This window comes from Onthophagus taurus, chromosome 1 (assembly GCF_036711975.1).
Source record: "Onthophagus taurus isolate NC chromosome 1, IU_Otau_3.0, whole genome shotgun sequence".
NCBI classification, from domain to species: Eukaryota; Metazoa; Arthropoda; class Insecta; order Coleoptera; family Scarabaeidae; genus Onthophagus; species Onthophagus taurus.
This window is the reverse complement of record NC_091966.1, coordinates 14,738,308-14,753,609: the sequence shown is the minus strand read 5'-3', so window position 1 is coordinate 14,753,609 and position 15,302 is coordinate 14,738,308. Positions and strand designations below refer to the sequence as shown.

The 15,302-nt window shown below is 33.0% G+C and overlaps 1 protein-coding gene across 19 annotated transcripts in view; it reads left to right on the top strand.

The window, feature by feature from the left end:
* Positions 1 to 15,302, top strand: part of LOC111413140 (slowpoke 2) — a 393,515-nt gene that overhangs the window by 352,879 nt on the left and 25,334 nt on the right. For all 19 annotated transcript variants that reach the window (XM_071197454.1, XM_071197440.1, XM_071197447.1 and 16 more), the window contains 4 exons: positions 2,473 to 2,572; positions 3,245 to 3,443; positions 11,267 to 11,341; positions 11,429 to 11,512. In XM_071197454.1, coding sequence (XP_071053555.1) covers positions 2,473 to 2,572; positions 3,245 to 3,443; positions 11,267 to 11,341; positions 11,429 to 11,512 — 458 coding nt within the window. The remainder of the gene's footprint in view (positions 1 to 2,472; positions 2,573 to 3,244; positions 3,444 to 11,266; positions 11,342 to 11,428; positions 11,513 to 15,302) is intronic.

Sequence of the window (15,302 nt, the reverse complement as noted above, 5' to 3'; positions counted from 1 at the left end):
TAAGTCAAATCCCTACGGTACTTTTGCATTTCAGAAAAATCTACGTTTAACCCTCTTATACCATAGTATTAAAGTTTTGTATGTTTGGTATGCATGGGAATTATGATTGCTTAAAGCAATATTGGGTGGTATTTTGGAGACATGTTGAAGCAAGATATTTTACATTTTTAATTCCGAGGGTTTGGAATGATTTATTATGTTATGGCTAGAATAATGGTGGTATCTCAGGAGGGATCCTGTAGTTGGAATATAACATGTTAGGGTTTGTTGTATTATATGGGCTTATATTGATGTGTTTAGTTTAGATTTGTGAATAGAGGAAAAGTATACAGCTAGCAGGTTAACTTTATTCGAGTCGGTGTTATTAATGGTAGTTAAACCGTTGAATAAATTTGAATTTGGTTTTCAGTTTACTCTCTAATTGCTGGATGAAGTTGTCCTCGAGTTTCAGGACTTTATGTTTTCAAGATTAGGTTAGATTTGCATTGACTTAGTTCTAATTGAACTTTATTTAATTATTTAGGTTGTAATACTATGTAACAGGAGTGTGCTTGCTTCTGGACTACTGGATAAATTGCTAATGAAAAAGTTTTCATTAGCCTGATGAGACTGATGAGATCGAAGTGAGTCACATCTGGTTAGAAAATGTTTACGTGGGAATACCATTTTTTACAAGAATAGCCAAAAAGCCATGGAGCAGTGGGAAATATATTTTTGGAACTTGGTACATACTGAGTTTCGTTTAACAAAAGGAACTTAATTTTCTACGGCATAGGATTTCATTAATGTCGAGCACTTATTCGATAAGGATGTTACAGTTTAGGTGAGCTGTTACTGTTGAGGGCGGTTAAGATACACGTCTTTCGGGGTAAATCTAGAAGTGGAAATTAGTATTATTACCTTGCTTATTGTTGAGGGGGCATCACGGATCTTGTGAGAATAAGATCGTTACGTTATTGCGAGCAAGGTAATGCGGTTACTGTTATGTTATTAATATGCATATTCTTTTCATTATGATTCTTGATGTACTTCCTGCTATTCATGTACTTGGCGGTCTTGACGACACATCGCTGTTGAAGTTTGTTTCATCTCGTGATTGTTTCTTTGAGCTATGATAACTTGTTCAGAATGTTCTGGGTTTTCAAAATTAGCACACAGGTAATTAGTTGTTTTGTTGTATGGCAGTACAGTGTTTTTCGGGAATTCTATCCAACTCTGGGAAGCTGGCTCAACAGCTTTATCTTGTTGTTTTACGAGCCACATTTAGGTAGGAACAGTAACTAATCTAAGCTAAAATCACGAATCACTTTAGAAAGCCGGAGCAATGAAGAACATCTAACTGTACTCTTCGACAACATGTCGAATATACTCTTCAGCAGGATTTTTCATCATGGTCAATCGTTCAAAAGCTCAAATTTAAATAATATCTCAGAAAGGGCTTATTTATATTCATTATTGCTTCACAACATTTTCTTTCTCAAAATTTGTAAATTACTATTTACTAATAACACTTTGCAAGCAAAATACAAGATTCTAGTGGAACCATCTTTTGAAATGTAAGAAAACTAAGTTTACCACAAATTATTGTTTGGATCCTTTTTTTTTTGACAAAGACTTTAATTAGTAAATGTAGATAACAAACTTCAAAAAATACTACCCTGATACTCTCTTATCAACAGAAAATAAAATTTTTTAGTACACGATATTTATTACAAGTTCTTGCCCATCAAAATTGTGATCATAGTAAGTAACATTTGCTTTTCAAGCGAGGGAGCTTTACATTTTGATAGCGTCATGAATAACGCTACAATTTGAAAATATTTCGGTTAATTTTTAAACATTTATGTGGAAAGCAAATATGTAGAAAAACTTGAAGGCTATCACACACTGGGTTTTAATGATTAATGAACCAAGATGACTACTCTGCGAAATACTGAACCGGAACCGCGACGTAGCAATTTCCATTAACTAACACAATCTGTGTTCTCCTATAAATGTAGAATAATCCACAGAAGCAATCCACTGAAGTAATCTACCATTTATCATAATTTTTGCAAGCTTGTTCACCAGGAGCTACGATATATCAACTGGGAATAATTCAACAAGGGAGCTTAAAATGTAGTTCGCGTATAATAGTAATTTACTCTCGACCGTGCCTCTTTACATCAAATATGAATGCTTGTAATCCAGCTTTTCTAAGATTTTACTGAATAGTGGTGTAAGAGATATTGGTCTATAATTTGAGTTAACACCACGGTTACCAAATTTAAAAATTGATATAACATTATTTATCTTGTAAGCAGTAGGGAAAGCAATAATAGTAAATAGATATGAAACAGGCAATCTTTTTATGAGAGCAAAAAACTAGAACTAGAATTGAATCGAAACACCAAAAGTGATTAATATTAATATTATTACTCAATCAATTACATTTCAATTACAATACATTAATGTTTTATTTTTTTTTTTCAGGTTTAAGAATCCGAATTGCAAATTTAGTTTTTAAGCTAGTCACATGTGCCCTCTACATAATTCGTGTGATGACGGATTCCGATCCAATATCCGCATCCTGGTGAGTATTAATCGATAATTTCCAGAAATTATCGTATTTTGAAATTGTTTAAAATTAATTGAGTCAAATTCTCCCGTGTTCATTAACTGAAACAATTCTGTACTCGGTTTAATTTTGAGTAATGAAATTATTACGAGTAACAATGGGTTCGTTGTGTTTATCTATTAGTAAATTAGTTGTTTGTGTGGACCACGCCAAATAAACCAGAATAGTTTAGGATTTTCGGGAATGATTGTTTTCAAATATTCATTGTGGGTATATTGCATCAATAAATTTTTAATTCTTTGGATTACATATTATATTATTTTTGTAGTAAAATATATTAAAAATTATAAACACGATAAAAACATTAAAAATAAAGTAGCTCTGAACTTGTTTTAAACCACCAGCTGTGGTAATAACTTTCTTCGCGGTTGCTTGTTATTGATTTTCTAAGCCCGAGAACTTTAATATTGAAAATTTATATTAAATTCAATATTTATGAACAGTTTCTGTAGTAAATACGAAATAAACATGAAATCTGCGTTTTACAATTTGTTCACAACAGCAATAAGTTTATTATTTTGTTTTAGTTTTTGTACAACTTTGTCATAAAACTACTTCTAAAAAGGATACGCCCTTAGGGAACGATGAGGCTATCGGTGTTTTATATCCCCTTTTAATGCTTTCTAGCTACGGTTGTACACCGGGGAACAAGACGGAGTACAAGATCTCAGCAAACCTGACCGAGGAGAAGTTTCAAGAAAATCCCATCATCAATTGGGATGCGATTCTGTGGGTGAACCGCCCCCTGGAGCTGTGGATCGTTCAGGTCATATTAGCGATGATAAGCCTGACGGAAGCCCTTCTTCTCGCTTACCTCGGCTATAAGGTAATTCCACAACGACAGGTTATTTGTCATAGCTCGTGTTCTTGTGTTAAAATAAATTAAATTACTTTATACCATCTCAAAAAGATAAAACGATTTTCTCATGTAAATATTAAATGATTTAATTTATAAATTATTAAAGATTTTCTGTTCAATTATACTATGGAATAACACGATATGACACATTCGATTAGTTCTGGGCAATTGTTTCCAACAGAATTCATGTATGCGTACATGTGTACTCATTCTGGGATATGTAATTTTGTGGGTAACTTGAGAAGGGTTACTCCAAATAGACTGTGAATAACACACGACCGCTTTGCTTAAGTGGTTGGAAGTGGAATATTGATTATTTACTAAGCGGCTCTTGAAGTTGCGAAGTTTGCGTAACGTGATTCTACATAAATTTATGCATGAAATATCATTAAAGATGTTTGAAACCAAACCGTTGAGATTAATTCAACAATTTCGATTTAACACAAAAAGTAAAAATGCTAGTAATATGTCTAAAAACCTCTACTTTATAATAGTCCTTTGAGAGTTTTCATTCCTAGGAGATCTACTGGATGAGATTTAACAAGCGATTTCGTAGAGGAAATTGAGTCATTTCAAAGAGAGTGGCTGAAGAAGTTCCAGCCGGAATTTAAGAGGACGTTTTAAGTTAAAGCGATAATAGACGGTATTTTCAGTTATAAAGCATTATTTAACCCTGTCGCGAGATATCCGAGAATCGATTTTATGCTTGTCCCCGTTTTACATTTTATTTACCGACGTGTTGTAATACGCTGGTGGTTAATAAAATTTTTCGTTCTGCTTCACCAGGGTCCCATTACGATAAACTTTGCACTTTCAAAATTATCAAGGGAAATATAGAATGTATTGAATTTATAATATGATATTTAATCATGAATCTTAAATTTACGGATAAATGTAAAATTTATAATACGAAATATTTAAGTATTCGATTAAATTAAATAAATTTTAATAATTTTGAGTTATAAAAATTAAGTAGTAATTTCGTTTATTTCATATGATTTACACCCATCGATTTTTAGCAGGAATGGAATGCAACGTAAACTGATTTAAATCGGTGATTTATCGCTTTAAAATTTTCACCACATGTACAGTTATAGTAGAGGTATGCAAATTGAACCTAACAAAATGTTTGGTCATCAATTTATTTCGTTTACATAAAAACACATAGTAAATCAGTTCGAAAACTGATAATACAAACCCAAATTTAATAACTAACACAAAATATGTGTTTTGAGATATACCTAAAGTAATTATTGAAATAAAACGTCTAGAAAAGAATGTTAATTAGAGATAAACTGTATTAAATTTCAATATAGGAACTAAATCACATATCAAATTTATCTGTTGTCATTATTCAAACGTCATAAATTATGGGTTTATTATAGCGTTGGGAAAGCATTTAGTACTTAAACGATCGCCACTGTGTTATTAACTCATTACGTTTATAACTTCCATTTGTTTTATGTTGCAGCATTAAACGTTAACTGGGGTACTTTATGTACCCCATCCTTAAAATAATTTTTATCCTGTTGTCTTTTTATAAATTGAATTATTCCCGTAATACATATACATTTTCACATATTCGATTAAAGTATATGTAAGAAAATATATCATTCTAATGAGCTATACTATTAAAGTTTAACCATGGGGATCGCGACATTTTGTACACAGAATAAAGCTTAGTAACAGAAAGATTTACTTCATAGTGTTTATTCGTATCTGTTTAAAGGCATTCTTTATTTTTGATTGCTCTTCAACAATCATAGGTCTTGAAATTTTGACATTATCAGTTTTATGGAACGGCGCATTACCAATTGAAGAAGGTTTCTCCTCTGAGATAAGACACTCTCATCAACGTAACATACGCAAGGTTTAAGAAGTAATTGTAAATTCTTTTATTCTCCATCTCTACCGCGATTCAGTACTTAATAACGGCGACACCGACTTGACCAAAAGCAAGAAGCAGAAACAAATTAAATTAACCGTGTGGCCATGAAAATACCATCATCCTGAGATGTGGATCAAAAACTGTGATTGGTTGAAACAGATCACCGCTGACAAAACATAGTATAACTACTTGGCGAGGTCATTAAACCCGAAGTAATGGGTAGAAGTGAGGGACCAAGATTTTCTCCAACACTCCATAGATTGGCAAATAAATTCATAAACTAGATGAATTTAAGAAAGAATTGAAAAAGAACGCAGAACCAAACAAAGAGGCGAACACGAAGAAATTGGAGACAAGAAACCATCATAATTCCTAAGGCATCTTCTAGCTTTAGCTGGTACCGTCATCTCTGACTATGTACTGCTACCTCTGCGGAGTAACCGACTAACGACGTTCATCAACGTTTCAACAATTTGAGTAGCTATTAGAATAGCTAGTGTGTGCCCCATAGCTTGGCAGATAAATCTCAGAGTAATCAGATCTAATCTTTTACCTCAATCGATTGATTGGTAATTTGATGTGTTTTACTGTATGTGTGTCTCTAAATGAGTTAGACTTTCGGCAATGTCGGTGTCACCAGAAACAGTATTTGTTAATACTGTGAAGAACAGCTCATCAAAACACGATTCTCGAGTATGAGATTCCGACTGAGAAGAAGAAACACTAAGGTTCAATCAGAAACAAATTTAATTAAATCAATGTTAATATGCCAAAATTATTTACCTAGTTGTGTGAAATAGATTGTCCGCAAGATGAGTTTCGGTTTCGGAGATGACTAATAATAAACCAGATGATAAATCCAATGACTTCTTGGAAACTCATCCACAGAGGATCAGAAGATAGCTTCCACCAAAAGCACTTTTTGAAACCAATCATGGAATTCCTGAACTGTGGAAACCCTCGGTAACCTAGAACATGTGGTAAAGCATTACATCCACATAACTCGCTACTGGTAGCTAGAAGAATTCGATGTTTGAATCCGCAACGATACGTATCCACCAAAAAAGGAGTTCGAGTTTATGATACGTATGCAGATAGTACGTTCTTCCAAAAGTACTTGGGTATTACCACTGCATAGTGCCCACAAGAAAGGCGAAAAATAGAAACTGTGCTGACAAATATGCTATAGGGTCCCTGCAAAAGTTCTTATAACCTCGACACCAAGGGGACGTTAATAATCAATACCGGAAGAAGATAAACCAAAACTGCGATAACAACAAATTTCGGTTTGTATGAATTTCATATATTCCCTGGGGTTTGTTTTGCCACATAGGCCTACTAATAACCTAATGGAAGAGATGCTATGAAGACTAGTTTTTACTTACGTATATATCGATGAAATCGTTGTCGCTGCAACTTTGGAAAAAAAGCACTTGTAGTTCAAGATTTAAACGTCTGAGGGTGTATGGAATTCTATTAAATTTTGTTGAATACAGGCTTAATTATTACGTGATAACCTTACAATCTTCACCACGTCATCAAGAATTATCGAAGTCCTATAACAGCAAAAAAATTCTTCGATTCATTCAATCACTTTACTTATTCCAACAAGTTATATCGAGCACTGCAAAAATTACTATGTTACTACTATGCTACTACCAAGAGCGACCTGGACTTGTTCACTCATCATCTCTCTCTGCTTCGATGAAAATCCACCTGTGACACCTGAATAATCAAAAAGTAGATGAGAGCGTGTTGAAAACGGACAGCAAAACGGCACTTCTACACCTACTACTGGGATTTGAAGTTATCAACAATCATGAATTGGCTTGATTCACAAACTATAAACGTGGGCCTGAAAGTACCATCACTTTGGAATGCGGACTAACAAACTACGATTCATCATAGACAGGTAAGCACAATAAATTAAAAGAAGAAATAATACGCCGATTGGTACCAACACAGGACTAAAAAACGAGGTGATTATTAAAATACAAGGAAATCGGAGACAGAAAGCCATCAAAATTCAGCGTTACACAGTGATGAATATTTCTTTCAGCCTATGTGTAACAAATTAATATAATAATCTATTTACTTAGCTCTGTATAAAATACATTATTCGGATTTAAAATTTTATCAGATATAAATGATTTTCTGAAAATAAACAATATCGATCTTTTTGCGTACTAATTCATACTGTTTTTCTTCTTAAAATGAGCATTACATTAATGCGGAGACAAATTATTCGGAATTTTTACCGGTAAAGTTGATCGTAATTAAATGTTTTTAGGTTAATTAACGTAAAATGAGTAATTTTCAAAACTTCCATGGATCGGCTTTTGTTTGGCTGCTTTGAATATACAGAGTAAACCATCAACCTCTATACTAGAAGCGCGTGAAACTCTCGAAAGTCCGCCAAAGCCATCGGACAATGTTGCAAAAATAATGAAATTTTGAATTTTGAATGAAAAAAAAAGTTTTTAGGATATAAAATATGGACAAACAGGATTCAGTAAAATTAAGTAAAGTATTTTTTGACGGTTTATGGAAGTAAAAAGTCTTCGTAAAACAGACAATACTGAACCTTCATTTACGTCAACATCTTCTGATGAGGTTTGTTGCCAAAAATCCATTTCCTTCGTAATCGTATTGATCTATACGATCAAATTAAAACAAAACAATTAAAAAAGATGGTTTCTACCACAATGAGAAGTAAAGCTGGACTCGTTGTTTACATACCACAAATATTATGTTAACTCTAAAAATTGTTCTCTTTGGACATAAAATTGCAAATTGAAAAGAATCTCAGTCTTCATTTACCATCTTATTGTTAATAGTTTTTGATTTAAATAAGAAGCAGTTTTCGAATAGATGACTCACCCAATACTTTCTCACCGATTTTAACAAAGATAAACCTTCTTCGTGAAGCTTGATTACATCGAGCATTTGTTCTGATGTACATCTCAACCATTTACAGGTTTTTTATGACACAATCTAATTACACGATTATGCTTTAATGTCTTGTCTAAAATTTTAACGTTCTTTTGCAATCACGTAATGATTAACATAATACAACTAAATTCTAATCTGAACTAAATTCTGAATTTTATTGTAAATTTACACGTTGATAACTAATAAATCACAGAAGTTAAATCAACAATAAAGTTCATAAACATTTCAAAGGTGAAAAGTGAGAAAGGAAACTATGAACTCATAAATAACTTATACTACTCTACTAAATAACTTAACTATAAGAACTTGAGAGAGGAAACACCGTAACCTTATCGAGCGGGTAACCTCTGAAAAATTGAAATATCGCATCCTACAACTTTGAATTTGTTAAAATATAAAACCGGTCTATTCTGAATCCGGATAGTTCTAAGTCAGACTATGCGAAGCAGTCGAAATAAATGCCAATATTTTGAACAATTAGTAATAATTGTGGTTATAAGGTAACTGTAAATAACTAACTGTTCCACCTAAAATCTGCAGTTCACTTTGAAAAACAGATCTACAATTTAATATAAAATACTTATAGAATAGTTATTATTATACGGAGCTTTGATAACGTATGTAAATTGTCCATATCTCTAGATATTGGTTATGAACAACATGAAATTCATTTTGAGACTCTCATTATTTAGTTTCATTTCTATAATAATAAAACATGATTATTAATTTAATCTATTTATTTCAACCTCAATGGTTCTAGTCGAAAATAATCTTGGTGAAAGATACTTTGTTCCGAATAGATAACGTTACATTTGTTGAAGATAAAGCAAATTAATTCGTAATTGTACTTTCAATTGTCATGGCATTTATTATCACAAATTAAAACTACTGCGAAGGATGCTGATGGCATCTAGGTGTAATTACCAAGACCTTTGCCGTCTCTTAATGGGTACATCATTAATTTTTGTATTTAATATACAGTGTCGTCGTTTCCTTCTTCTTGAAGATTCATATTGATAGAATGAATTGCAAAAATTATAACTGATATTTTTTCCAACTTGGGCTAAATGAGTATTGTAGGTTTTGATGTAAGTTTTGATATTTGAATATAATTTTATCTCTTGTAATATTAAATATGTATATTTATTTTTTACTGGATTCTGGTGTAAGCAGATATACGATCTCGGGAGGTAATGAAAAGATGGTGAATCCACCCTTCAGCCTTCGGGTGTGCCTTTACGGCGACCTGTATCAAAATTGTAAGTCGCACTTAGAAATCTAAATTTTGTTTCCAAGATTAGGAAATTCAAACCGCGTTAAAATCGGTTCAACCATTTTCGAGATAAGGCGAAAATCATTTAAAGATTAATTTTCGCGAAAATATACGGTATACAGAAAAAATAAAATATACCTCGCATTGCTGACACATCAGACAGCATTTTAACCAAATATCCAAATTTTTCATACCCTGGTTTTCGAAAAAAAAAAATTCAACTTGCCGCCAACCTCGAAAATCGGTTTTTTTTTTCATTTAACTCACGATTTTATGAAAACTACGGAGTCAATAAATTTCAAATTCACAAATATAAGGTAGAAATGTTTAATGATGAACCTTACCGCAATTTTTGCATGAGACGGTTCTCGATTTATCAATCTTTAAACTGACTAGAATTGACTTTTCAAGTTATATCGAGAAATATTTATGTTCTTCATATTAACAGTGAAATTGTTAGAATACTTCATATAAGATATTAACAATATTTCCGTCTATAAATCGCTTTTATCGTCCTGCTATTTCCTTTACCTTCAAATTTGCCAACTCTTAAATCGCCCATAAACTCAACATCTGTTCTATAGTTGCAAAAATGAAGTCATATATCAAAATGATTTTCAACATATTATTTTGAACAAGAATACTGGCGATATGGTAAACGTTTATGTTTAAATGGAAAATAACTGTAGCTTGTATTGCGGTCTCATAACGTTCACCCTTGTGTAACAAACCTTAATCCTTACATAATTCGAGTTAGGTTAAGCCGCTTCAATCATATTGGTTGAACGCCCGCATGTCATTTTTAGTATTTACCTACCTACACGTCTTAAGCTTATATCCCCTCCTTTTGTGTGTTCTAATTCTATCGATAAAGCCGAGGAATTAATTGGCTTTACATCTTCTTTCATTAAGTGCCCCTTTAGATAAGATAATACCATTTATGTCAAGAACAACAAATTGTTCTCCCCACATTTTTTTTAATTTACCATCTTAATTAACATTAAAATTTTCAATGAGTCATTCATTTATGTTTGTAATGTTGGGAACAATTCCCAGTGGTGCCATAAAAAAATTTTGATTTATAGCCCATCAAGGTAATGTACAATCCTCTCTTGCGTCCTAACGGTGATTATCGAATTCCACGTTACATGCAATACAACGGATCCATACATCTACATTAAAGCAGATATGGAGATTAATGACGAATGTCGGTCGATCTTGGTTCACCGCACCTGGCCGCACAATAAACCGTGAACAAATCATATTTTTCATTCATAATATTCCTCAACTTTTAGAATTTTTTATTACGGATTCTTTAGCGCGTTGAACGATACCACCATACTTTTCAACCTTTTAACGCCCTCGTTAACTTATTTATGCAAAAACACGAAAAAGCTGATTTAAAAATCTGTTTATCCATAAACGTTTATACGATTCGATGTGATTGAACAAATCATACATTCACAGGTTCGCTATTTCCCTCGAGTACTCATGAATAATCTTGTACGTAAACACACACGACACGGTTTCTAGTGTAATGAAATGCGGTCGATCTATATGGTTAGTTTTAGTGTTTACGTACGATACGTTATTCGTGCACTCGTACGTAAATGCAAATGTTCAATTGAATCTGGTTATTATGATCTACTAACCAATTAAATTTCTGTATGTTTTTAGGGTAACATATGGCAACAGTTACTGTCATTTCATTTCATCTTAGAACTTGTAAATACGATACCATTTACATTAACGGTAAGAAATTAAATAATGTTAGTTATTATTGTTCACAGCTTTTATAAATAATATGTTTGTAATAATATAAAATTAATTTCATTACAGGTTTTTTATCCTCCAATGAGAAATCTTTTCATACCCGTATTTTTAAATTGCTGGCTGGCAAAACATTCGCTGGAAAATATGTTCGTAAGTATCTTTATACAGAAAATAAGTGTTATCTAACCCGTCGTTTACAAAAGCATGTAAATTAAATTATGCATAGGATAGATTATCTTTAATGATGTGAGGCTCCACTATAAGTTATAATGCATACAGCGATTAACATGTTAATTTAGGTTCGGAGGGACCTGGAAAATGAACTTGGAAAATTAAAATAAATATTAATCTCGGTGGCTAGGTGATAGTGCCTTCGGAAAGCTGTAAGGCGTTCCAATTTAAACTTTCTTAATAATATAAACAATATTGGAGAAAAGTTTTAGGAACGTAAAACGTATTAAAGCGGTTTTACCTTTTAATTTAATTTTAACCACCCTCCATTATATCGTATGATGTAGTTTTAGATTATTCAGTAAAATTTTTATGTTGAAGCTTGATTAAGCGGAAACATTCCAGTTATATCACCTAGAAACACTAAACATATGAACTTAGAATAGACGGCTGAAACTTCGTAGGTTACCACTGTGTAAAATGTCACGTTAATATCAAACTTCGAAATACAGTACAAGTCAAATTAAGTTACCAAATCGTATTTAACAGAAATTTAGGTGTGTTTGAGGAGAATTAATTAAACTTTGCCCACTCACATTTTTCTTTCCAAATAAGAGTAAACAAATATTAAAAAAAATTAAATACAAGATGTTACAATTGAATTTGATTATCATAAATAAATTTGTTGGACGTGATTTGAAACATCCAATTCTCCGAAATTGTATTAAAACAATTCATGATTTATAATTTTGAAAAGTATGTTTTGAAATATTTTAGTTTTTGAAATAATTATTTTTGAAGTCCAAGTTTTAATAAATTTCAAAGTAAATTTTCAAAGCACACAATTTTCCGCGGTAGTAATTAAAAACCTCAATAAAATCGATTTATAAAGGAAGGTGTGATCTTTTTAATGGAAAATTGTGCTCCAAAAATACAATTTGGTTTTAGATGCAATTATTTTTAAATCCACATTAAAACTTTGTCGTGTTTTCGGGTTAACGACTTTTTTAATTGTATTACATTAATCGAAGAAATAAAATCTAAAAGCTGCACTTCAAGAAAATAATATAGTCGAACTGTTGCGTTATTGTATGTTTTAGTGATGATTAGTGAGGTAGTTAAACAGTTTTACTTTGTTAATCGTTAGATTAACGATTAATACTATTACTATGTTTAGGGTATCTCAAAATTCTTTTCCAGGAGTTTCCAATGTTCTTTGTTGTGGTAGGTATCTTGAATCGTTTATAAAATAACATATCAAAACAAATGTTTGCGAACTGTTTTTGATGTAAGGTTATTTCCATATAGATCAGAAGTGTTCAAACTGATATTACAGGGTTCGACAGTGAAACCTGACGGTTTTTGAACATAGTGTATGATGAGGAGGTTTCAGTTGGTGAGTGTTGGTACAATGGAGCGTTGCACTAGCGAGTACCAAGCCTTTGTCGTCGAAACTTTCTCAGATATAACGATTCTGAGACCCTAACACAGCGACAATTTCGTTTACGTTTTAATATTCCTCTTCGTGGGTTTATTTAGCATTACAGCTTTAGAAACAACAAGGAGAAAAGAAGGGTCTCACAAGACGACACTGCAAATATTGAGGCTGTACGAGTTGCTTTTGCTATTCATCATGTTCAGGTTCCAGGGATGTTCAATAGGACTGTTTGGCAGATTCTTCTTGAGGGCTTAAATTTTCAGTCATATAAAATTAGTGTAATTTAAGAATTACAGCATTAAGATTTCGCAAGAAAATTAGATTATACAGAAACAGAATGTTTGGGATGATAAATGAAAACCTTAACGGTTTCACTAACCAAAAAAATTCGTTATTTGGGACCACGTAACTCAGCAAAGCTATCAGCAGTCTGTAAGATAGTTGTGATGGAACGACTGCGATCACTTCACGCACGTCTATGGCCCAGCCAAGAAGGTTATTTCCAGGTAGGTTGATCTCACTCCGAGGTGACATTTCATGGCCCGCACGTTCACCAGGTGCGATTTTTATCTGTGGCGGTGCGTTGATATGCCTAGAAATTTTGCAAATCTACAAAACAATATATAGCAGAAAATGTATGCAACTCTACACCAAGCCTTGGAAAGAGTGATGACCAACTTTGAGTAATAGATTTGAAGAGTGCAGAGAAAACGAAGATCAACTTGCATCAGTCATTAAACTTCCATTTTTCCTTTTTTAAATAAAAAGTCTCGATAATTTTAAACAGTCCTTAAATTATTCCATGTCAAAAACACTTTGGTTTCACTTCCGGACCCTGTATGTATCGTAAAACAGTAGTCGGCGAAAAAAAGAACGAAAATATTGGGAGGAGTGGGAGTACAATTGTCGATATATAGTTTGGACTATGATCCAATATCAGCTCAAGTATGGTGTAAAGTTGATAGGGTTCCGTTGATAGGGTAAAATGCGATGTTTATCGTTGACAACCCTGGCGAAGATAACTGTTGCTTGCTGAGCGAAGATCGTAATTAGATCGACATCACGTTCCTATTATCCTGTTCTGTTGAGAGACTGTAATCAGTGTCAGTGGTTAGACCCGGCTTTCACGAATCGTAGGTCCGCAGTCGGGTACACGCGATGATAGATTTAAAGTCTGAATCATGATCGCCTTAATGCTCTGCAACCGGTTGGGGGATCTGTTTGGTATAGTCTGAAGTTCAGAATGCTGAGATGATCAAGCTGTAGCAGTTTAGTCCTGCATATTCTTTTCGTTTTTGATACTTTACGCTATTGGCTTCCTAAAATGTGATTTTCATGTGTATATGATATGTGTACATTTCTAGGTGTTTGGCGTATCTAGTTATCGCAAACAATACGTATTAGAAGTACTTAAGAACAGTCCGAATTAAATCTTCAATGGAAGGAACTACTTGTTTTCAGTTCCATCTTTAAGTTAATTTGATGTTGCGTTGATCCTATCCGATTTTCGTTGTCTCCGTTGGAGTGCTCAAGGCTATCACAACGCTGTCTTTCTTTTTTCCTTGACACAGGGTTTAGACGTCAACACGGGAGGCGTTGGCTTTTCTAGCTTCTTTGCTGAAGTTCGATGCTTGCTCGAGTTTGAGATATCTACGTTGAGCTTTATTGTTCAGATTCAAACTTGCTGGGTTCTTTTGGGGTGATGTGTTGTGGATCTGGTGTTTTGTAATCACATGATAGTTCTATTGTCCGTGCCAGCAAACTATTAGCAACAGCGACACTGACTGACATTTTTTATAATTTTTATAATGTATTTCATGAGCTATTTCATAAAAATACGAATGGCGAGAATCTTGAACCTCGTGTTGACGTGTTGGCAATAAGCAGATAGTAGCCTACCAATAGCGATATGAGAAAGAAGACACTATTCAGACTTGGCTAGATTTTCTCCTGTCAACATATGTATATCTAATACCAATTTTACTTAATTCGCCAAATCATACTGTTTACTTTTAAACGGTTCCAAAAACCTTTACTTATAAACTTTTCTCCTTCGTTTTTGATGTAGTTAACTTTTTAAAGTACTTTGCCAATAAATAACTATCTTTGCTTCAAGCGTTACCAGCAATGGGTTTAAAACAACTCTAAACAACTTCCAACTAATAAATTGTAGCATATCTTTGATTTGGTAGCATCTAAAGTGGTGAGGGTTTCTTTGAATTTGATCAATACATTGTTCAAGTGAATTTAAATGTTCGGAGCAATTCATTACTGATGATAATTCTCGGAAAGGGCGACACACCTACTTCAGGTCTTATAACGAGGGATTAT